A 22,557-nucleotide genomic window follows, 5' to 3' on the forward strand; every position below is an offset into this window, starting at 1 on the left:
CAGGACCCTTTCAAGAATGGAAAGGGGGGGCACTATGAATAATTTTGCTGAGACAATAGGGATAACTGGGACTGCCAGGGGAAGCAAGTCCAATGGCTCCCTTCTCCTTACCCAGTAAGAAAGTCATTTCAATCACACATCTCTGTGGGCCAGCTACAACCCCAAACAACCTGAATGTGACCAGGACATACTTGCACTTGCCAAGGCCCAGCCTCCTCCGTGAATGTAAACAACGCTGCGTTTCAGCGGCTCTTCTGGCTTTGCAGAGCCTTCAAACACTCTGACTTCCACACCGTCAAAGTCAGTGTCTGTTACTTTCACCTGAGCAGACGACCATGCACTTTTCTTGCCAAAAGAAATGATGATGAAGTTCAGCACGAGCAGATGATGGCTGAGGCCCAAGTAGTGTATCAGGTTACTCTGCAGGATGAGGGGGGAATGAGGGAGAGTGTGTGTCAGCTAAGTTATCACCTGAGCCACACTCACCAACCCTTCCGTATTCGAATTCTTACAAGCAATTGCCGCTGCCCTTGAGGACTCACTGGTTACTTTTAATACAATAACAAATCATATTTACCTTTCGTTTTCAGAACTTCGAGAGTATTTTCATCTGAAAATATCAGAGTAAATCTCCTTTGATCTTCAGATGGTCTCTGAGAGGGAAATCTGTCATCAGTCTCATTTTATCAAGAAGGTTTAGAAATTAGCTGAACTTGCCCATTTCGCTGGATAAATGGCAGTTCTGCGACTCAAACCTAGGAACTGTGAATTCCAGGATTCAGTCCCTTCCTCCGACCCCTGCCCACCCTAAATCAGCACATCACAGTTCCAATAACATACTAGGAACGGAGGAAGAATACTTTATTTGAATACAAATAGAAGAGAGGAGAGTTTTATATTTACTATAAGTATTTTTAAAGTGTTTTTAAGCTTATATATTGAAGTGTGTCTGGTTGTTTTGAGAGTAAGAGAAAGGAATGAGTGTGTGAGAGGGAAGGAGCAGAGTCAACTGCAGTCCTGGCAGACCAGCTCAGACACAACCAGGAGCTTTGCAGAAATGTACAAAAAACATGCAGCCTGTTGTCTCTTCCCTTCTGAGCCCTGGGGGCATTGAGCTCTGCATTAAGTGTTCACAGGAAGTTATCTGGTTGGAGAGGAGACCCAGGCCATCCACCCAGCAAAGACCCTGTGGAGTGTTTTTCCCTCTTTCTACTTCTTATACAAGCTCTTCCTATTGAGTACACTTATAAAACTGACCTCCCTGCAAGACCTACTGGCCATGTTTCAAAGTCAGAGAATTAGAAGCCATCTGGAAGCCCGTGACTAGTTAAGGTAGAGAGGCCCAGAAGTGTCACAGAGTGATTAGAAACCTTCCCGGCACAGGCGCGTGAACTCAGATACTGTATCGCCTAGTGGCTCTCAAACCTTGAAGGGGAGCAGCTGGAGAGTAACAGTGCCTTTCTGTAGAATATGAAACAGAATGCTGATGATTAGTGAAATATTTAATGCCTTCATAAGATCAAGAAAACAATGTTCCTAATAGAAATGAGAACTGTATGCAGTCTGCAATACACCATAATACAGCTTCCCAGCATGTACATGGGGCACACTGGTATGCCTTGAAGAGGATATGGATGTGCTGTGACACTGATCCCCTCAGCCCCTGGTCAGCCAAGTTCCTGAGTTGTTTACCCCAGTGTCCCATATAAAATTGTATACATATGCCCTGCTGTGAAGAGTTGGAAAGACTGCATTATAAAACCATTAGCGAGTGTTCATGAAAAACAAGAACAAGAGGCAATTTATCTAACCATGAACAGCTTTTCCAATAATTCTATTAATATTCATTTGCTGGAAATATAAGCAACAGGAAAGCAAATGAATATTAAGAAAATAATTCAATTTCTATATGTACAATTGACCAATTTATTGAAAAAGTTAAAACAACTGTTAACGTTCTCGATACGAAACAAACAAATGTGAGTGTGTGCGCGCACCCTAACCACAAGTTTAAGGGTTTAAGGTCTTTGGCAAATTGGGAAAAAGGAATCATCACTTAAGTTTTGTGGTAACACATCAGTCTAACTTGGGGAATATGGAGATCTGCCAGGGCATGGCCGAGAATGTATTCACGAAGATTTCTAGAGTTCACACAATAAACCCTTGTCAATTAACAGAGAACACGCAAGATCCATTCCATGTCTCACAGGCCAAGTAGCTTGATAGGCGTCAAATGATAAACTATGAACAAAGACATGGCAGGCTTGGCTCTGTTACTTTTTGAACTACATTTTTTGTTTTTAGTTAAATGAAGACTTCATTGAATATATAAGACAAATCATATGAGTTTCTTCAACTAAAGGAAAGCTGTAAAACAGTGAGTTGTCTTTACAAGGCAGACTAGAGAAGAGTATTCATTTTCATAGAATCCACCCCGGGTTTCCTTATGTGTACTGCATGCTCTGAGTGCATGCAGACTTGCCTCAATCTGCCCATACCTTTCCAGAAGCACCTCTGCTGTATTAGCTTATGAGCACTTACATTAATAGAATTTCTGAACAACTATCTGCATTGTTCACAACATTGACAGGGTGGTGTGGGAGCAGAAGTGCTGATTGGAGAAGGGACAGTTTGTTTATGAAGGAGAAAAAAATAAGCAGATGGGTGTAAGAAAGGCTGGATGGGTGGGAAAAGAAGAATCCAGAAAGGTATTAAAATAAAATTATGCTAAGGTTTGGAATTGTATTGATAAATTAGAGAATGAAAAATCATTATCCTGCAGACGATAATGACTTTGTTTCAAAATTTGAAAATGAAGAGAAACAAGCAGTAATCTGTCATTAACCAATTTATCGTTACTATTATTAATAATAATAGTTATCACTGCCTGAGTGCCTACAGTATGAGGAGAGGTTGTTGAATTCTGGCTACAATTCTGTTATTTTCCTCCTTGTGAAGAAGAGAGAAGAGAAGTTTAGAGACTAAGTAACCAGTATAGAAGCTGGATTCCTGGAACTATGAGAGGGCTGCAGGACATACAGAATTACCCTAGAGATGCTGGTTGAGAACAGTGTGGGCCCAGGAAGCTGCTCTGAGTCCTATCCAGGATAGGATGACATTCATATGTGTATGTGCTGTCATGTGGCATGATAAAACTGTGAATGGTATCTAACTTTTTTCCCTAATATCTGTTTCCGTTAGCTCCTCTTACTACCCCCCTCCCATCCCTACTGTCCAACAGGTAAAATCAGTAGCCAAGCCTTTATGTAGTTGTTATTTCAGGGAAGGGATATGAGAACAAATAGCAAAGAAACAGAAATGTCCTCCTGCTTTTGATTTTCAAAAGCCTATATCCTTTGGAGAATTAAAAAAGACATTGATTTAGGAGATTACATGATGAGTAAGAAGTCTCCTAGAATAGGAAGTGATTCTCCGAGCTAGGTGGTGTAAGAGGGGAGAAGAAATTATTAGAGATGAAATGAGGAATGAACGGATTGATATCTGAGATCCAATGAGAAAAGAACCTTGGGACACAGCAACCCTCAGATATGTCTATGTAATCTGAGAGCAACAGACATGTACCCCATGCCCAGACAGAACCGTGGAAAAAGGCAAGACTCTAGGGAAGAGTGACCACAAGGTATGTTTAGGAAGGTGGTGCCTCAAATGGCCTCAGAGAGCCCCCCTCAGGCTCCAGCTTGTGCAGGAGCAGCAGAATGACTCCATGTGTCCAGAAAGGCATAAAAACAGGAAGGCTGCATGAATGTCTTGCAGATGGGTCTGAGACAACTTCTCCGTTATCCGTGGCCCACTACATGTTCTCAAGGGTCTAACAGGAATAGAAGAGAGCACTAATGGACCTGAAGGGCTCTTATAAATAAGAACAAAGGATATCCCAGGGCAACTTGTAGGAACCAAACACCATGGACCAGGTGGAATATGAATGTGGGCTAAGGATGAGTACCCAGATGGCTCCCCCCATGCATTACGCATCAACATCACATGAGACACTTCAAAACCTAAAAGAAAACAGTGATGGGGGAATACCTAAATTCACTGGAATTAAGTTCTACCTAAAGAATGAAGGCTCAAAATATAGATCAAGTTATATTTCTTGCATCCTTGAGTTTGTGAAATGAGATTCAGATCCACCCAAGAAACATTCTCTAGTTAACAAAGTTTCCTGAAACCTATTTAGAAGTAGCTGGAAAACTCCAGTAGCACAAAGAAGCAAGCCAAGTGTTAAGAATTTCACAGGTTGCGAACTGACCCAGTTTTGGCTAGATGAAGTACTCCAGGGCAGTACTAGAGGTCTTAAAACTTGCCCCATAACCATTTCAGGCTCTAGAAGGGAATTCTGCCTGAGGAGGTGGAAGGGATGAAGGGTACTCATTACACTTCAGTAGAACCAGATACAGCAAAATAGGTGGCCACTGGCTCCCTACCCAGGTCTGATGACCAAAGGTCAGAGGACAAGCAAAAATCAAAGGCAGCCAAGCAGAATCTATACTCTGCTTATTAAAATATGTTCGTTGTTAGTTTATAAATGGGGTTGTTCTCTGCTAATTCATTCACCATACAAATTAGAAAATCTATTCAACGGGCAGGGAAACTTAAGGGGGAGAAAAAGACCATCTTCTGGAGCTGAGGGAAACAGAGGAGAGCCAAGACTTGTAAATGAATAGCTGACGTTAGTTAAGCAATACAAGCTTAGTAAGAGAAGCCTAGATAAAGGGTTGCACAAGCCCAGAGAAGGAAGGAATTACTTGTGTCTCTTCGTTCTGGGATGAAATCCGATACGGCATCTATTCTGAATCGTGCCTTAATAGAAGACGAAGTGCGAGTAGCAAGGAAAAGGATAGGAATCCAAGATGCCAAAGTGTCGGGCAAGTGTTATAATTCAAATGCCTATGGGAAGAAAAGCTAAGTAAGGCAAGTGTAGGCAGGGGGAGCCGGCAATAAAAGGCTCAGTCTAGGAGGCAGGTAGGAAGCCAAAGTCAGCAGCACAGACTGCAGACTGAATACCTGGTTAAAAGCCCAGCTCCCCCGCTTTCCAGCAGTGGGGTCTTGGGCACGTTCTTCACCCTCTCTGCGCCTCAATTTCTCATCTGTAAAACAGAAATGACATGCTAACTGGTTCAAAATACTGTTGTGAAGCTTAAAAAAGTAAAAACCCCTAGAACAGTGCCTGGCACATACCAAGCCTTCTATGAGTTGGTTATCGTTACTGTCACACCTCTGATCTGGAAGATCACTGCATGAAGAAATGTGAGCCCAGGGACAGAGAGCTCAATGTTTCCAGGGAAGCTGAGACGATCATTTTCTCCCATTGTGTACATTTGTTACTAGGACCCCAATGATCACCAAGTTCTGAAATTACTACAGGTGAAAAAGATGTCAAATATTTCTTTCTAAAAAGTTCATCTGTGTGCTCATGTCAAAGTGGGAGGGAGAGGTGGGGAAAAGCCATAGTACTCTGATATTCCATACACATCAACAACTTAGCATGTGGTCAAATTTCAACATGAACCAACCACATTAAATAATTAGAGCATCTATTATAACTCACTACCTGCTTCGTTTCTCACATTCAAAGTTTTGTATTCCATGCCAGTGGTTTCCCAACTTTTCCAGTGATGGCCATTTCATTCTGTCAAGCAGCTTTTAAATTCTCCCCTCCAGATTCTGCTCTATTCCTGCCTATTACAGGAAAACAATTTCATAGAACACTTACCTGTATGAAAATTTATGGTCACATTTTTTTAAACATTGTAAAGTTTGAGTATACTTTAAAATGCAGATTTATTTTTTTTCTATTGGTGCACAAATTATATGACCTTCACTTAAGACCACTGTACAGATCACCTGTGATTCACTAATGCAGCGCTTTTGTTCTACAAACAACCTCAATGTTTGCGCCAAGGAACTATCAAAAGTCAAGTAACTATAATTCAACAAGTGTTAATTAGGCACCTACTGTATGTAAAGATTCTGCTACATGTTACAAGGATACAAAGATGGGTGAAAGATGGACTGAGAACTTAAGTAGCTAAGAATTTAAATCTTGCCTGACTCCCGCAAATTTCCATCTGTCTTTAAGTTTTCACAGTTCTCTGAACTTTCTCTAAGACTTTAACTTTTAAGGGAAATCCTCTGGTTTGAAAGCATTGATTCAGATTAAATTTTTTTTAAGTTACAGACCAAACAAAACTTGCCTGCAGGCCAAATCTGGACTAAGGGCCACAAACTGCAACTTCTGATGTAGAGGATGATCCAGTCTTACTGCAGGTGCAGCTGGAAAGGTGGTGGCAGATGAAATGCTCTTAGTTGTTAATGGCTAAACAACAAAGATTTTGGACATTCTTTTTAACTTTTTATTTTATATTGGAGTATAGTTGATTAACAATGTTGTGTTAGTTTCAGATGTACAACAAAGTGATTCAGTTATACATATAAATGTATTTATTCTTTTTCAAATTCTTTTCTCAGTTAGGTTGTTACAGAATACTGAGCAGAATTCCCTGTGCTATACAGTGGACACTCTTTAATGAGACTATACTTTGGGAAAAATTATACAGCTGAGGTGTACACAGTAGATTGGTGGGAGAAGAGACTAGAGGGCAACAGCTGTAATAGTTTGGCAATTGTCCACAGGAGAGAAATGAAGGTCTGCCCCAGGAGAATATAGAGGGAATATATTCAAGAGAGATCACTGAGACGGAGTTGATAGGCCTTGGCAACTGCTCACAGAGTAGTATATGGGATCAGGTAGGCAGGCTGGTAGGACACAGAGAAAGGATTGAAAGATCCTGGAGGGTCCTCACTTGGAGTATGAGAAACAGAGAAAACAGGCAGAACAGTCAGGGAAAGTAAGAAAAGTTCCATTTTAAAATTATTCCATTTAAAGCCAATGGGACATCTAGGTAGATAGGTCCAAAAGACAGATAGCAAATGCAGGGTCAGAGATTCAAGGGGGTCAGGCCTGGAGGAAGAGCTCAGAGGTAACTGTTAACAACTCAGACAGTAGTAAGACTCAGGAGATTTAGTGAAGAGACAGAACACAGTGACAAAGAAATAGACCAGGGAGGAAAACATTCTTTGACAGGCTGAAAAGAAGAATCTAGAGGGAGAAATCCAGAGATTGGCAAGAGGAAAACTGAGAGTGAATCAGAAAGTAAAAGTCAAATTTGGAGGAATTTTTTAAAAAGACTGATTATTTGGCAATTTGAGGGAGCTAAGGACTAAAAAAATGGCCGTTAACATAATTAGGAAGTCATCAATACTAGCCAGGAGAAGTTTTAGGCACATTGCGGAGGCATAATCTAATTATTTCAACAGCCTCGTCATTGCTAGCTCTGCATTCCGACTACTGCTCCCTTAAAGATTTAATGGCTGTACCAACCTTTTGGCTTTGTCAAGATCTTCTCATGCCTCCCATTCCAACCTGCAGAGAATTCCTGTGTTCATGGTTGCTTAAGCCAAGTGGTAAAAGTGTCAGTCCAGGCTAAGTGATACTCAGGAATTACAGCACCATATCAGTCTTCCTCACTCATGTGCAAAACTGGTCTAATTTCCAAGCTTTGTTAGGCAAATCTAGAAAACTGGTTAGGAGCAAAGACTAGGAAGCTTGACTGCCTAGGTTTGAATCTTATTTCTACTACATACTGGTTGTATGTCTTAGTTAATGTTCCTATGCCTTAATTTCCTCATCTATAAAATGGGAATAAAAAATAAAATGGGAATAATAGTACTTAACTCACAGAGTTTTTCTGAAGATTAAATGAGTTAACATGTAGAAAGCACTTAGAACAGTGCCTGCCACATAGCAAACACTACGTAACTGTTAATTATGATGATTACCAACTCATAATTAATATTGTGAAAGTGTTACTTAGTTTTTATCCCACAGAACAAACTTGACAATATTTAGGTCTAACTTACTGTTAATTAAGACTAACTAGAGTATTTAGAGAATGTTTGCTCAATTTATTAAAATTTACAAATTAAATGTTTAGAAAAACTTGACTTGCTTTTGGCTATCGGTAACTTTTATGTGAACTTGTAATTTATGGTTAACTTGTAAGATCCCAGCATATCTTCTAATGAATTTGAGATATTATAAAGTTCTCCAAAAACTCTAAGTGATTTTTTTAGTTCTCTTTGTAATAAATATATATCATATAGAACTTGTAGAAGGAGAAACACTGTTAGCATCAGAACCTTAAAGAAATTGCAAGTGACCTGGAAAGAAAAATTAGAATTATAGGCTCATTTCAGAGATGGAAGGGGTAAGAGGGGGTTTGTAAAGGGTTGACCAAGAAGCTACTGGAATGGCCATCCTTCAGAGAAAGAGACCCAGAGGCAAGATTGAGTGCCCAGCCCAGGGAAAAAAGAAAAAAAAGGCATAACTATCCTACAAATGTGAAAGACACGAAGTTGTGACACAGACAAGTCCTTACATGGGCTGATTCCAATCCAACCTCACTTTTGGAGGTCGAATAGAGCTAATCACACATTTCTTCTAATGTTACACAATTCAGCCAGCTGGCCAATGCTCCACCTCTGAGAGAATTGATAAGAGATTGAATGGATTCCTCACCACTGGAGGGAAGCTGCCTGGGAAGCTGGAAAGGTAATGCAAAGTAACAGAATCAGGTCCTAGCCCTGCCTCTTAGCAACTTTGTGGTTTATGCAAAGTTATTATGTCATTCCGAGCCTCAGTTTTTTCCCGTGTGTTAACAAAATCAAACCTCATCCCCTTTCATTTGGTTATTGTGCGAATGTAATTAAAACATCTGGCACATAGCAGGCATTGGTGTATCTTATTTTACTCCTTTAAGCCAGTGGTTCTCAAAGCTGTAAGCATATTAGAATCACCTGGAAACTTTTAAAAATTACCAATGCCTGAGTCCCATTCCACACCTATTATATAATGATGTCTGGGAATGTGACCTAAGGCATAGGTATTGTTTTCAGCTCTCTAGGTAAATTCCTAGAGGAATTCCTTGCATACCTAGCAAAGTTGAGAATCACTATGTAAATCAACAAATTCATTCGACCAACATTTAAGTACCTATTTGGTCATGACTGTTCTACGCATTGGGGGTACAAGGATGAACAAAGCACAATGGCCTATTTTTGAGGAACATATAAACGTGGGAACATCCTAGACATAATAGATGATTATGATATGATGTAGAAACTTAAAAAGTAGAGATATGTACCTTAAAGTACAAAGGTATGTATCAGTATAACCAGCTTAGGAGAGGACAGAGTCGGCCTCATCTGGTTGCCTGGAGATAGTAGCAGCTGACTGAAATGAGTTTAATGAGTGATCAGTAGGCTGGTGAAGGAGAGGAGGGTGGGGAAAGGCACACAGATGTCTGTGGTTGTGGGACATGTGGGCTACACTTCAGTCTTCTGCCCGTCAATCTTTGCTTTGCAAGTGTTCAGCATCACCCTCCTCCAGTAAGGATAAGAAGGCATCAAAGTCCTCTTTCCTAGTCCCACCCAGATTACAAGGATAAAAACACCCCTTTATTTGCTGGGGGTTGGATCTCTAACTCAACTCTGATGAAAGGATGGGGCTCTGCTGGCAGGCTTTAGGCCACATGGTAAATTGCACCAAAGAGGGAAAGTCAATTTGCTCAGGGAAAGGAGGAATCCTAAAGTTGAATAAAATAAAAATGAAACCTTAGGGAACACCATCCTTTAGAGGGATAGCAGGCAGGAGAGAAGAATCGATCATTAAAAGATCCCTCCTCCACCCCCAAAAGAGGAGGAAGTAATTATTATCATGGCAAGAAAAAACAAAGATTGGAGAAGTTCAGCAGGGCAGAGAGTTTCAAGAAAGAGCAAGCTGTTAAATGCCAGCAGAGGGACATCCCTGGTGGCACAGTGGTTAAGAATCCGCCTGCCAATGCAGGGGACATGGGTTCAAGCCTTGGTCCAGGAAGATCCCACATGCCGCAGAGCAACAAAGCCCGTGCACCACAACTACTGAGCCTGAACTCTAGAGCCTGCTGACCGCAACTACTGAGCCTGTGTGCTGCAACTACTAAAGCCCATGCACCTAGGGGCCGTGCTGTGTAACAAGAGAAGCACCCGCAATGAGAAGCCCACACACCAAAACAAAGAGTAGCCCACCCCGCTCGCCGCAACTAGAGAAAGCCCGTGCACAGCAACGAAGACCCAATGCAGCCAAAATAAATAAATTAATAAATTTATTTTTTTTAAATGCCATGGGCTTCCATTGCGGAGCACAGGCTCTGGACGCGCAGGCTCAGTGGCCATGGCTCACGGGCCCAGCCGCTCCGCGGCATGCAGGATCCTCCCGGACTGGGGCACGAACCCGCGTCCCCTGCATCGGCAGGCGGACTCTCAACCACTGCGCCACCAGGGAAGCCCAACTTGCTCTTTCTTGAAGCTCTCTTCCTCCTGAACTTCTGTAGTCTCTTGCCATGCTAATAATTAATTCCTCCTTTTTTTCTTTTGGGTTTTTAATTGATTGTTTCTTCCTTTCCTGTCCCTTGGCCCTGTAAATGATGGTTTTCCCCAAGGTTCCATTTTTTATTTTATTCAGCTACATAATTCCTGCTTTCCCTGAGCAGACCAATGTGCCACCATGCCATAATGCGTGGCAAATAGGAAGTGCTTACTAGCAGCCTGATAAATTAAATGGCTATGAGCTCTCTCCATAGGCTGATGACTTCCACATCTCCCATCCATGATCTGTCTTTCTTAAGCTCTGGGTTCACTTTTCCAACGATCTCCAGGATTATAGCCTATATGGTCTTCAAAATGAACATGTTCTACACTTGCTTCTCCACTCCTGACTCAGCAACTCACTCCATTAAATTCTCAATTAATGAGCTGACCGTAAATCTAGCTTCCAAGCTAGAAATCTTAATATTTTCTTCAGCTCCTTCCTTCTCTCACATGATATCTAATCAATCATCAATTCATGTCAACTCTACCTGCCAACATTTTCTGAATCTAGTTCTACCCTAAGACTCTACCCCAACTCCCATAGCTGCCTTGATTAGATGCTCATTATTTCCATCATTTGCCTACTAACTTGAATTCTAGATAGCACTTTCTTTCTCTATAACCTGCTCCATACTGCTGTCAGAGTTCTTATCCTAAAAGACTGATCACAATACCTGGCTGCTTAAAAACTTTCACTGACTTCCATTTTCCTACAGAAAAAAAAAAATCTGAACTTCACATTGCAGTCTGGTCCCTCTCTACATTTCAGCTCTATTTCTCACTACCCCACCCCTTGTGCTTTCTAGTTCTCTAGAGTCAAACGTACCCAGGCATAACTTGCATAATTCAATTTTTTTCAGTACCTGCTATTCTCTTTGGCAATACCCTTCAGTTCTGTGCTGGAGCCAGCTCTTGCCATGTCACGAAAACCAACTGTTAAATGTACAAGTCAGTTGACATCAGGTAGGTCAGTAGCTTGAAAGTGACCATGGGGGTAGGGTGGGTATTTATATCATGGAAATCAGCAATAGCTCCAAATCAGCGTTTCCCCACGCCGCACCCCCAGAGAGCACTCCACTGCCTCTACTGCATCCTTCCCCATCCCCAACTCATCCAGAGCATAGCATAGCATTTTAGGGTGTGGATGATAAAGGCAGTCAGCCAAGGCTCAATCCTGGCTCTGATACTTGCTAGTTGGGTAGTTCTGGGCAAGTCACAAACTTCTCTATGCCTCAGTTTCTTCATCTGTAAAACTGGGGTGATCATAATACCTATATTTTATAGTGATTTGTAAAGGAGACCTGGCATAGAACTTAGTACGTAAGTTCTCATAATGTTACCTCTTTTTATTTGCTTATGTCAGGGCTTCGTAGCACTTCAGTCTGTCCTGTAATGAAGTCCTGCTACCTTAGCTCAGCTCTGGTAACTCACAAAGTAAGTCTCACAGTAGCTTGGAGCCAGGCTGAATCATCAGCTGCATGTTCCTAAACTGAGAGCTATATAAGGACTTCTGGGTAGCAGAGCCCTTTAAGTGACGTAAACCCCATCTTCAAGGCTTCCTCAGAAGAAAAGGTTGTGAAGAATCACTTTTCATTATCCTGCCTTGAGATTCTTTGAGCAAGGGCAGAAAGGCTTAACAAAATATGATAGAGAGACAAGAGCACAGAATTTGGACAGAGCCCAAGGCCAAGTCCTGGCTCCAACATTTATTAGCTACGTGACCTGGGCAAGCTTCCCCAGTTGTCTGGGCCCAAGTTTCCCAGATAAAGGAGTAAAAAAGAGTGCACGTGAAGAGTAAATCCACGTTATCTATTGTTGTCCCCTCTCTCCAGAGGCCCAGAATTGGCAGGATTCTTGCTCAGCCCTTTGGTAGATCCCCATCCAGTTAAGGACCCTTCTTATAGTTGACCTTTCTCCCTTATTTCCTTTAGTCAGCATTATTTTTATAAAGTAAACCTTTTGGCTCACACTCTGAGAATAGTCAGGGACCAAAAGAGTTCTGTGCAGGGCACTCTCTCCATAGAGCAAAGCACTGGAGGGAATTATGAAGCCAACCTGTGAAGCACAAATATGATTATGTAACAGTAGGGTTCTCTGACGAGATTGCTCTATTACAATTTTATACTTGTTTAGTCCTCTATGGAAGATTTTATTATAAGTTACAAAGCAAACCTGAGGAGAACCTCACCACCACTCACTAATAAGGTAATCTAGAAGAGAGAAAGGCAAGAGCTCTCAAAGGGATCTGACACCCTAACGCCTTCACCCTAAAGCCTTCAGTGTGTTCTCTCACTGCAATTCAACCTGGGGGAACACAAAAAGGAGAGGCTTGTCCCTTTGCAGTCCCTAAACTTTTTTGTTTATTTTTTTACTATCACACAGACGACGGTTTCTGTATTGCCAACGTACTTGCTTAGCTCCAAAAGCCTCCTATGTTCAAGGGGGATAAGAGCTCACATGTACTGACATTTGCTCTCTGCCAGTCACTGTTCTTAGTCTGGAGCCTCAGACCAAGAGTGCTCCAGTGAATCACCCAACGTCACATAGGCATAAAGTGGTGGGCTGGATTTGAACCCCCTCTGGCTCCAGAACCTTCAGCCATCATCCTCTATAGCCATTCACTAGTCAATTGATTCTCAAACCTACTTCAGAAAACTGGAAGATTTTTACATCTGGAATGACCCTTTAGTCTCCCATATTACACAAAGGGAAACTGAGGCCCAGAAGGGACACATGACTCTCCCAGGATCAGCAGCTTACCCTTGACCACTCTGGGCTGAGAAGGCACTCCCCTCTGCCCCTGTCCTCCAGCTCTTCCTCACCAGCACATTTCTCTCTCAAGCCTTCTCTGCTAACACCTGTCTCAGTCTTGTTCCTATCTTACTCCCCTTTACCTTCCATAGACACGCACATGACAGCTGATTTAAAAAATTAGAGTTCTTTTGTACTCACATCTCTGTTACCTACAATAGCAATAACTAGATTGTGAGCTCCTTGGGGCAAGGTCTGAGGCTTGGAGATCAAAGTTTTCTCCAGTGTCCCATGTACATGGTCATAAACAAATGTCCTTCATGAGGCTACTCAAGCTGCAAAAAGCCTCCACTGTCAGAACAAGCAGCATTTGTCTTCATCTGAGTGTTCCAAATAGCAGCTGAATCAAGGCAGCACAAAAGAATTAAACTTCTAAACAAAACCTCCTAAACTCCCTTCTGCTTTCGGCAGTTCAGAGCTTGCCCATTCATGCCCTCTGCCTGACTTCACAAGTGTGTTACACAGGATACTCCAGGAGTTGAGTTAATCTTCTGCTCTATGTAAAGTGGAGAAAGCAGCAAATTAGATGTCTCTTTGAAAAAATGTTTATTAAATGGTATATAAACCCAAAAGATAAAAGGCAAGTGATTTTTATAGATATCTACTCATGTCTGAAGAGACACATTCAGATGATAATTATAATAAATTAAGACCCCTTTGGCACATTCAGAATGTGATTATAATAAATTAATACATACTCTATAAAATACATAATAAATTACAATATTTATAATAATTACTCTTTTGTACAATGCTTTACAGTTTATGACCATTTGAGCTTTCACTTGTTTGAATTTCACAAGGACCTGTGAAATAGGAAGAACAGGTATTACACTCATTTTTTGCTCATTTGAGGCTTAGAGAAGTTAAATGCCTTGCCCAGAATCGTAAAGCTCCAAGTTACAAAGTGAGTACGGGTACCCAAAAGCCCAACTGGCTGCCCCATCACTCTGAATGTTATTACTCAGAGCTCAGAAGAAAATCAACAATCAAACTACTGTTTAAAGCTGAGTTTCTCCCATCACACAGGTTTTGAACACTTAGGAGTAAAAAGTGTAAAATCAGGGTAGAGAGGGGAAGAAGGTCATGAAATGTATCCCAAACTCTACCCTACCAGCTACATACTCTCTTTGCCAGGAGATCTGCTGAGCTGGCTAGCAGGACCAGTTTGCCAATGTAAACAGTGACTAAGAAAATTGGCATCAGTGCAAAAGCCAGTGTTGACAGCAATTAGAATTTCTACAGCCAGCAGTGTCAAGTTAATACAGCTCAGTCACTCCTTGGCCTGAGGCATTAGGAGACAGGCTGGACCACCAGGCTCAAGAAGGAAAGCAGAAGGCAGGGCTGTTGGGATAGAATCTGGAGTCCCCAATGATGCAGGTTTTACTTTTACCCCAGGAGAGGCTTCTCGATTTAACAGATTCAGGAAATTGAAACAATTTACTCCTCACAAACATTTAATCATGATCCACAACAATCTAATGTGTTTAATGTATAACATATTAAGTCTAAGTCAAAATATCTGTATAACAGATGAGATAACTCTACAGTGGTCCCTTGTTACCAGTGGGGGATTGATTCCAGCACCACCACCCCCAGCATATACAAAAATCCGTGGATGCTCAAGCCCCTTATATAAAGTGGCGTAATGCAGTAGGCTCTCTACATCCAGGGCTTGAAGCATAGAATATCCATCCAGGTGAGGAACGGTGGAAACCGAGGACTGACTGTATTGCTGTCCTAAGGTGAACTTATAGGTTAGATATACCATCATAAGGAAAATAGTCCATATCTATGATATGACTTTGAATCATCTCTCTTCATGGTACTTTTTAAGAACATCTATTCTTCCTCTCGATGCACCCCTCCCTTTCAATCCCAGCCACAAAACCTAGGGAAGCAAAAGTCTGGTTCCACTAAAAGATATAAATCCCAAATGAAGACACTAAAGGAGTTTGGCAAAACAATAGGTTAGTAAGTTATTCGGTTTAAAAATTCACCTGTTTTTAAGAGAAGGTCATTGAGAACTAGTTCTTTTGTCTCTTATTTCTATTATCACCATTACACAATCAGGCAAGTTGTCCAGTCCAAGATTATTCAAAGGGTGTTCTCCAGACTGGCAGCATCTGAGTACAAATTCTTGTGCCCTACCTCTGCCTACTGAATTAGAATCTCTGCGAGTGGGACCCAGGAATCTCTCCAGGTGGTTCTTTTGCACATTAGAGTTGAGAAACACTGGCCTATACTCTTCAAAGTGTGAAACAGTCTCTCATTAGGCAGTTTTTGTTGTGACTGATTTTCTTTGCAACAGCAATGGGTAAAAGTCCTGGGACAATGCTGCTAAGGGCGGGGCTTGCGATGACAAGCCACAGTGGAACGTCTGAAGGACCACACTGGCTTCCTTCAGGCTTGAATGATCCCTCCTCTGAACTCCCCCTTATCCTTCAAGACACCTCCTCTGTAAAGGACCCCCTGACTGTACCCTCCTCGGCACAGAAATGATCTCTGTGTTCTGTGTGTCACAGTCTGTGTGTCAAGATGTGGCTTGAACGTATCTCCATTTCTGCACCTCTCCTTTCTCAGTGTGAGGGTTGGTTTGTGTCCTGCTCTCCCATCAACTCTTTGAGAGTAGGAACCCATTTGAAGAAATCTGCATATCCAAGCAGCTGGTGCTCAGAGATGAATGGATACAGAGGGGGAGTTAGATGTGCCTCAAAGCTGCCAGACAGGGGAGGCTTCTACTCCCCAGCCTCCTTTTGTACAGGAGCTCCGGTCACAGGCCTGCCCCCTCCCACCTCCTCCAGCCCCTCCCAGGCATGGCCCAGTTTCTCTCCCTGCAGCTGGGCCCTCACAAATGCCACCCCTCCCCTTTGCCACTTCTCTAACACCCCAGACTCAGGGAACAGGGGACCCCCAGAGCCGCGCCAGACAGTGGAAGAGGCGGTGGCACAACAGCCGGAGCACAGTGGGGACTCAGGGTGCACTGGTCACCTGCAAGAGGAGCCCCAGGCCCCGGAGGAGAATGTACCAGGCCTAAAAACGGCTTCCGTGAGAGCTCGATGTGCTCTGTGAACAGCCCAGTCCTTGCCCTCCAAAAGTTGCAGAAGCAACAAGATCAGATAGAAGCCATATTTGAAGGAATTTCAGTCCCTGGGAAACAAGTACAATGACATCTCTAAGGTCTCATTTGCCAAGATCCACGAGCCCACAGGCGAAATGGAGGGACAGGGATGAACCCCTAAAGGGGTCAAAGAGGTGGGAAGAGGAAGATGAAGAAGATGATAACGAGGTGTATTTAATGGTCAGGATCCCCACTCTGAAGTGTCTGATGACCCAGAGAAATAAGAAAGGGCAGAGCTTGAAGAGGAGAAAGAAAACTAAGGGGAAAAAAACCAAACAAACACTAAAGCATTTTAAGTATTGGTGAACTTAAGAAACGCTCAGGTTTTTCATTAAAATACAACGTGAACCCGGTCAGACATTCCTAAAATATATGAAATGGAAGCAGTCAGATCCTGGCCAGCCTCTTAGTTTTAAATTTGACTTTCATTTGAACACAATAAATATATCCAAAGCTGTGGGAGAAGATTTACTCTTGAGATGACCTTTTCGTGATCTCTTCTGGGAGGATTGGAAATTGAGGCTTTTAAAGGTTGTCAACTAGGTACAAGGTAAAGATTTTCATTTTGAAACCCATTCATCATAACAGCATGCTACACGTGGAACACCAAGCCAAAACTGAACATGTTTTTGATGCTTAATTCTTCAACGCCTTCAGCCCTGAAATTTCCTAGTGCGGAAAAAGCAGAACCCAAGAAAAGTGTTGTCTTTTGTAACCCAGAGATCATCAGCTTTACACTTCAGAAGAGAGTGATGGATTCGAAGAAGGCTGTGTTGGATGGAGATCAAGACATTAGTGTTAACGAGTCCAGGGAAACCACCAATCCAAGTGTGTGGCCACGCCCCCAGCTCAGAAGCAGAAAAGATTTAAGTTTGCTTGCATTAGCTGCACCTTCATTATTTTGCTGTGTAGATACTGAATGGTAAATAATAAAATGTTACTGTTCAAGGATAGACACAGCAGCTAAGAATTCTCAGGAAGAGTGCATTTAACTTAAAGACTCAGCTTCTGGGCTTCCCTGGTGGCGCAGTGGCTGAGAGTCCGCCTGCCGATGCCCCGGTCCGGGAAGATCCCACATGCCGCGGAGCGCCTGGGCCCGTGAGCCATGGCCGCTGAGCCTGCGCGTCCAGAGCCTGTGCTCTGCCACGGGAGAGGCCACAGCAGTGAGAGGCCCGCGTACCGCAAAAAAAAAAAGACTCAGCTTCTTTGTGGGTTTTGAATTGCGAGTGACTCAGAAATTTATTTTTAAAAAACATAAACATAAGGTTATTTACCACTGTGGTATTAATAAAACCTAGTATTGTCAAACATGTTCTTCCTGTCTTACTGAGTATTGGATAAATAAGGTGACTAAGCATATTTTCTTTCCGTCAATGCTTCCCTGAAAGTTGCCACTTTATCATTCTTTTATAACACAGAATGAATAGAATCATTAAATAAAAATGAATTAGGGAGTGAATGTTTGCATAGGCAACAGTTCTTTGAAGCTAGATACCTGTCAACACAGGTTGTAAGGATAATAACAATGCATTTGTGCACTGCTTCATCTCTAGTACATTGCGTGGCATTCAGTACATGTGCAACAAACACTTGCAGAACAAATGGGTGTCCATAACCACACTTAGAAGTATGTGTTTAATGCTTGAAAAAGAAATACAGTGGTACTTCTCATATATCTAAACTATTTACCAAGATATACATTATCATGTCGCATAATTATGAAATTACTAAAACTAATTTTACCTTAGCAAATACCCAAGAAAATCAAATGTAGAAAACGTCACAAGACTACAAACAATGAAAATTGGCAATGGCTCACTAAACTGTCATTATCCAGAAACTCTACTAACAGAAAAAACATATTGGGTTGGCCAAAAAGTTCGTTCGGGTTTTTCCGTAACTTACGGAAAACCCCAAACGAACTTTTTGGCCAACTCAATAAATCAGGGTGAAAGTTAATCAAGTAAATCAATTCTTCAGCAGAGTTAATGACAACTCATCTAGTTCAAATGTCTGGTGGGTTTAGCTGGGAAATTAAACCACATTAACATTAAAAAGCCAACTGAACAGATACCATCTAGTCTATGTGCAATGCTGCAGAGAAGTGCCAGGACTTGGAACACACTGTTTCACAGAGTACCATTAAAGATCCATCCCTGTGGAACTTGTAAAGGGCCTCTGTTGACCTAATTCTCTCTAATCTAGGTCTCTGCTCTCATTTACTCATACATCTTTCTCGCCAAATCCCTTTCTGAAGGACTCAATCCTTACTAACTTAAACTAGATGCCAATAATGTCATATAATTTTAACATCTTAAGGGCCTATGCATATAGACTGTCTTCTTTGAAAACTGAGGAAACTGATGCACAGAGAGGTGGGGTGACAAGTTCCAAATCATCCAGTTACTGACGTGTTTGGACCACAACTCAGGTCAACAGAGTCCTAGTCCCAGGTTCTTTGACTACATCTCTACGGAAAAAAGTTTCAATTTACCTCAAAGTTTCTGAGACCCTAACCTTTTTTTTTTGCTTCCCCTTCTTAGCAAAATTGCTTAACTCTACACTTATTTTTGTTGTTTTAATTCCACCCTCCCACTTTACCATTCCATCTGCCTCCCAGAACTACAGCTAGAGCATCCCTGTTTCAACAGCATCCTCCTAAATCCTCACCATCTGCAATCTTTACAGAACTGTCCAAAGACATGATTCTTGAGCTCTCTTTGATACCTCTGGCTTTCTAGGCCTTTGTTGCCTCTTTACATACTTAGAATATTAGCATGTGAGATCTGAAAGGAAAACTACAGAGCACATTTTCCCAAACTGAGTTCTATGGAGCAGCAGTTCTGAGGTGATGATTTCACAGAGGACAAAGAGTGAAGGGTTCTGTGATCCTGTGATCAACTAAGCTTAGGATATGCTGCATATCAATTCTTTTCTCAGAGATTCACAGTGCACATCAGGTTTTTAAAGACACTGACAAGTCCCAAAAGAAAACGAGAAATTTATTTAACTCTGCTGAGTCATTCATCTTTTCCACCTATTAAATTCCCTTAAAACTGATTGGGGAAGGCCTTGCCTAGTCCACCCGCCTTGTTTTACAATCAAAACTGAATCCGCATTTGAATGACTGACCAGGGTCCTACTCTATTTTGGGGCCAGAGCCAGGGCTCCAATCCAGCTCTGAGTCTCAGGCCAGGGCCTACTCTTTAAGTATTATTTCCCCTCTGCTGGATCCAATTCTTTCTGGTCTTCAGCACACTCAAGATCCAACCCTTTGTCCCGGGATGGACTACAAATGTTCATGTAGTGTATGCCTGTGAGGGGAGATGAGAAGGGTGGATGCTTGATCATATTATTTCAGCTTGATCCTACATCCATTCAACATAGGACTGGGCTGGGTTTACTCAGTTATACAACTTTTGTGCAACACTAAACACTGGCACACAGGCACGCAAAGCCATCGTAAGGATCTTTCTCAGGGGTTTCTAGGGAATTAGAGGTACAAGTCCTGAGCAAAATGTCATGGAGGCAATTTGAGGGTAAGACTCTCCAGATGGGGGCCTTAGTCTCTAGGTAAGAGTTAGGTGAACGTGGGCCTCTCCAAAAATTTGCTGGTGCATGTCAAACTGCCCTTCCTTCCTCTCTGTGCTTCCTTTTCATTTTCTCCAAGTTTTCCTAGTTGATTCTAGAGACCTTACTAGGCCAGGAATCAAGGTCTCCTCTCCATATTTTCTTGAGGGAGGGAGAGCTAGGAAGCAGTAACACAAAGAAGGAGTTTTAAGAGAGTGGATAACATGCTTTGCATGGCCCAGTGGTGGGCCAAGTGTTTGCACAAATTGCTTGCTGCCTTTGGTGTGGGCATTTCCAGAACAACTGTAAAGTGAATAGATAATGATGGGAAGAATTAAAGGATGGATGCCAGATAGTATTCACTGATGAGGGGCAGCCCATACTCTGCTAAACAGCTCCTTTACCCAACTAAACTCACAGGCCTGCTTATAGTTCCCCCAAATGCTCATTCTTATCAACTTGCTTTTGTACATATTTTATTCTTTTCTTCCCCCCATCCCCTTCCCCTAGCCTCCCTGCAATGCTATTCTGACCCACTCTTTAAGGTACAGCTTTGATCTTAACCCTCCCAAGGTCATTCCAGTCAATCTTGGAGTTTACAGCCCTTGTTAACTCCACTGCCCATTTGAAAATTACCCATGTATTTACTGAGTCCTGATATCTCTAGGTTTATGCTCTTGTTATGACTTTATTGGCTATGCAATTATGTCTTGTTTCCCCAAATAGATTCTGAACCATTCAAGCACAGGAACCTTTTGGAACACTTGTGCAAAATGAAACATACTTGTTAATTATATGAAACATTAAATGAGTGGTAACTGTAGAACATAGGTCATAAACTCATGCCTTCAAGGACCAGGGCTGCTCATGCAAATGAGTAAAACAGGTGTAAACATCAGGGAGTGGGGAGGCTTGCAGCAAACTGGAAAAACAATGCCCTGAATAAGGAAGAAGCTGTGGGGCTCCCCAGGTGATTCTGTGATGTGGAAAGTCTGGCCCAGTGCTGTCAGATGATCTGATTTTTCAAAAAATAGGAAGTCCAGATTATTGTGTGAGATATTTTGAATTTTAGATGTTGGCAATGAATTTTTAAATGTTTAATAAGCAGTGTGGACCAAAAATAATATCTGCATGTCAATCTGTAGCTCTCACGCTTGCTGTTTGAGAAAGTCAGATCACTTTTTTAGACAGACAATGTGTGTAATTGACAATGCTCTATCCCCAAACCTGGACAATAATAACAAAACTAAGGCATAAAATTAGAATATTTGGCTTTTTTTGTTTTCATTTTACATTTTAAATTACAGTGATGCATAGAAGCAGTTTAATTAGAAGATGATGGCAATGGGGATTATAGAGACTCTGAATGGGAGTTATGGGTCCTCCCAAGGACTGCACAGGTTGATGCACTTGTTTCTTTTTAAAAATGATTTTCCCTTAAAGGTATCTCATGCTCTTACGTTGGAAGAATTAAAGTTGTTAAAATGTCCATACTATCCAAAGCAACCTACAGATTAAGTGTGATCCTTATCAAAATACCCATGACATTTTTCACAGAACTAGAACAAATAATCCTAAAATTTATATGGAACCACAAAAGACCCAGAATTGCCAAAGCAATCCTGAGGTAAAAGAATGAAGCTGGAGGCACAACCCTCCCAGACTTCAGACAATATTACAAAGCTACAGTAATCAAAACAGCATGGTGGGGTTTCCCTGGTGGCGCAGTGGTTGAGAGTCCACCTGCCAATGCAGGGGACATGGGTTCATGCCCCGGTCTGGGAAGATTGCACATGCCACGGAGCGGCTGGGCCCGTGAGCCATGGCTGCTGAGCTTGCGCATCTGGAGCCTGTGCTCCACAATGGGAGAGGTCACAACAGTGAGAGGCCCACGTACCACAAAAAAAACAGAAAAAACAAAAACCAGCATGATATTGGCACAAAAACAGACATATAGATCAATGGAACAGAATAGAGAGCCCAGAAATAAACCCACACACCTACAGTCAGTTAATCTATGACAAAGAAGGCAAGAATATAAGGCATGACACCATAAAACTCCTAGAAGAGAACACAGACAAAATATTCTCAGACATAAATCATAGCAATATTTTCTTAGATGAGTCTCCCAAGGAAAAAGAAATAAAAGCAAACAAGAAACAAATGGGACCTAATCAAACATATACGCTTTTGCACAACAGAGGAAACCATCAATAAGACAACCTACAGAATGGGAGAAATTATGTGCAAATGATGCAACCAACAAGGGGTTAATATCTAAAATATACAAAGCATTTATACAACTCAATATCAAAAAAAACCAACCCAATCAAAAAATGGGCAGAAGAACTGAATAGACATTTCTCCAGAGAAGACATACAGATTGCCAACAGGCACATGAAAAGATGCTCAATGTCATTAATTATTAGAGAAATGTAAATCAAAACCACAATGAGGAATCACCTCACACAAGTCAGAATGGCTATCACCAAAATGTCTACAAATAATAAATGCTGGAGAGGGTGTGGAGAAAAGGGAATCCTCTTACACTGTTGGTGGGAATGTAA

At 41.8% G+C, this 22,557-nt stretch overlaps 1 protein-coding gene across 4 annotated transcripts in view; it reads right to left on the minus strand.

Annotated features, from left to right (window-relative positions):
* NCEH1 (neutral cholesterol ester hydrolase 1) overlaps positions 1–22,557 on the minus strand; it is a 63,156-nt gene that overhangs the window by 19,549 nt on the left and 21,050 nt on the right. Inside the window, exons 2-4 of one of the 4 annotated variants that reach the window (XM_033429509.2) lie at positions 5,026–5,108; positions 578–653; positions 192–420 (exon numbers count right to left, since the gene is read on the minus strand). The exons of 1 other annotated variant lie outside the window; for it this stretch is intronic. Coding sequence is in view for 1 of the 3 variants with exons in the window: in XM_004270538.4 (XP_004270586.1) it covers positions 192–420 (229 nt within the window). In the remaining 2 variants the exon portion in view is untranslated. The remainder of the gene's footprint in view (positions 1–191; positions 421–577; positions 654–5,025; positions 5,109–22,557) is intronic. 2 more of the 4 variants (XM_033429510.2, XM_004270538.4) reach the window with 2 other exon arrangements.

This window comes from Orcinus orca, chromosome 5 (assembly GCF_937001465.1).
Source record: "Orcinus orca chromosome 5, mOrcOrc1.1, whole genome shotgun sequence".
In the NCBI taxonomy this organism is placed as follows: Eukaryota; Metazoa; Chordata; class Mammalia; order Artiodactyla; family Delphinidae; genus Orcinus; species Orcinus orca.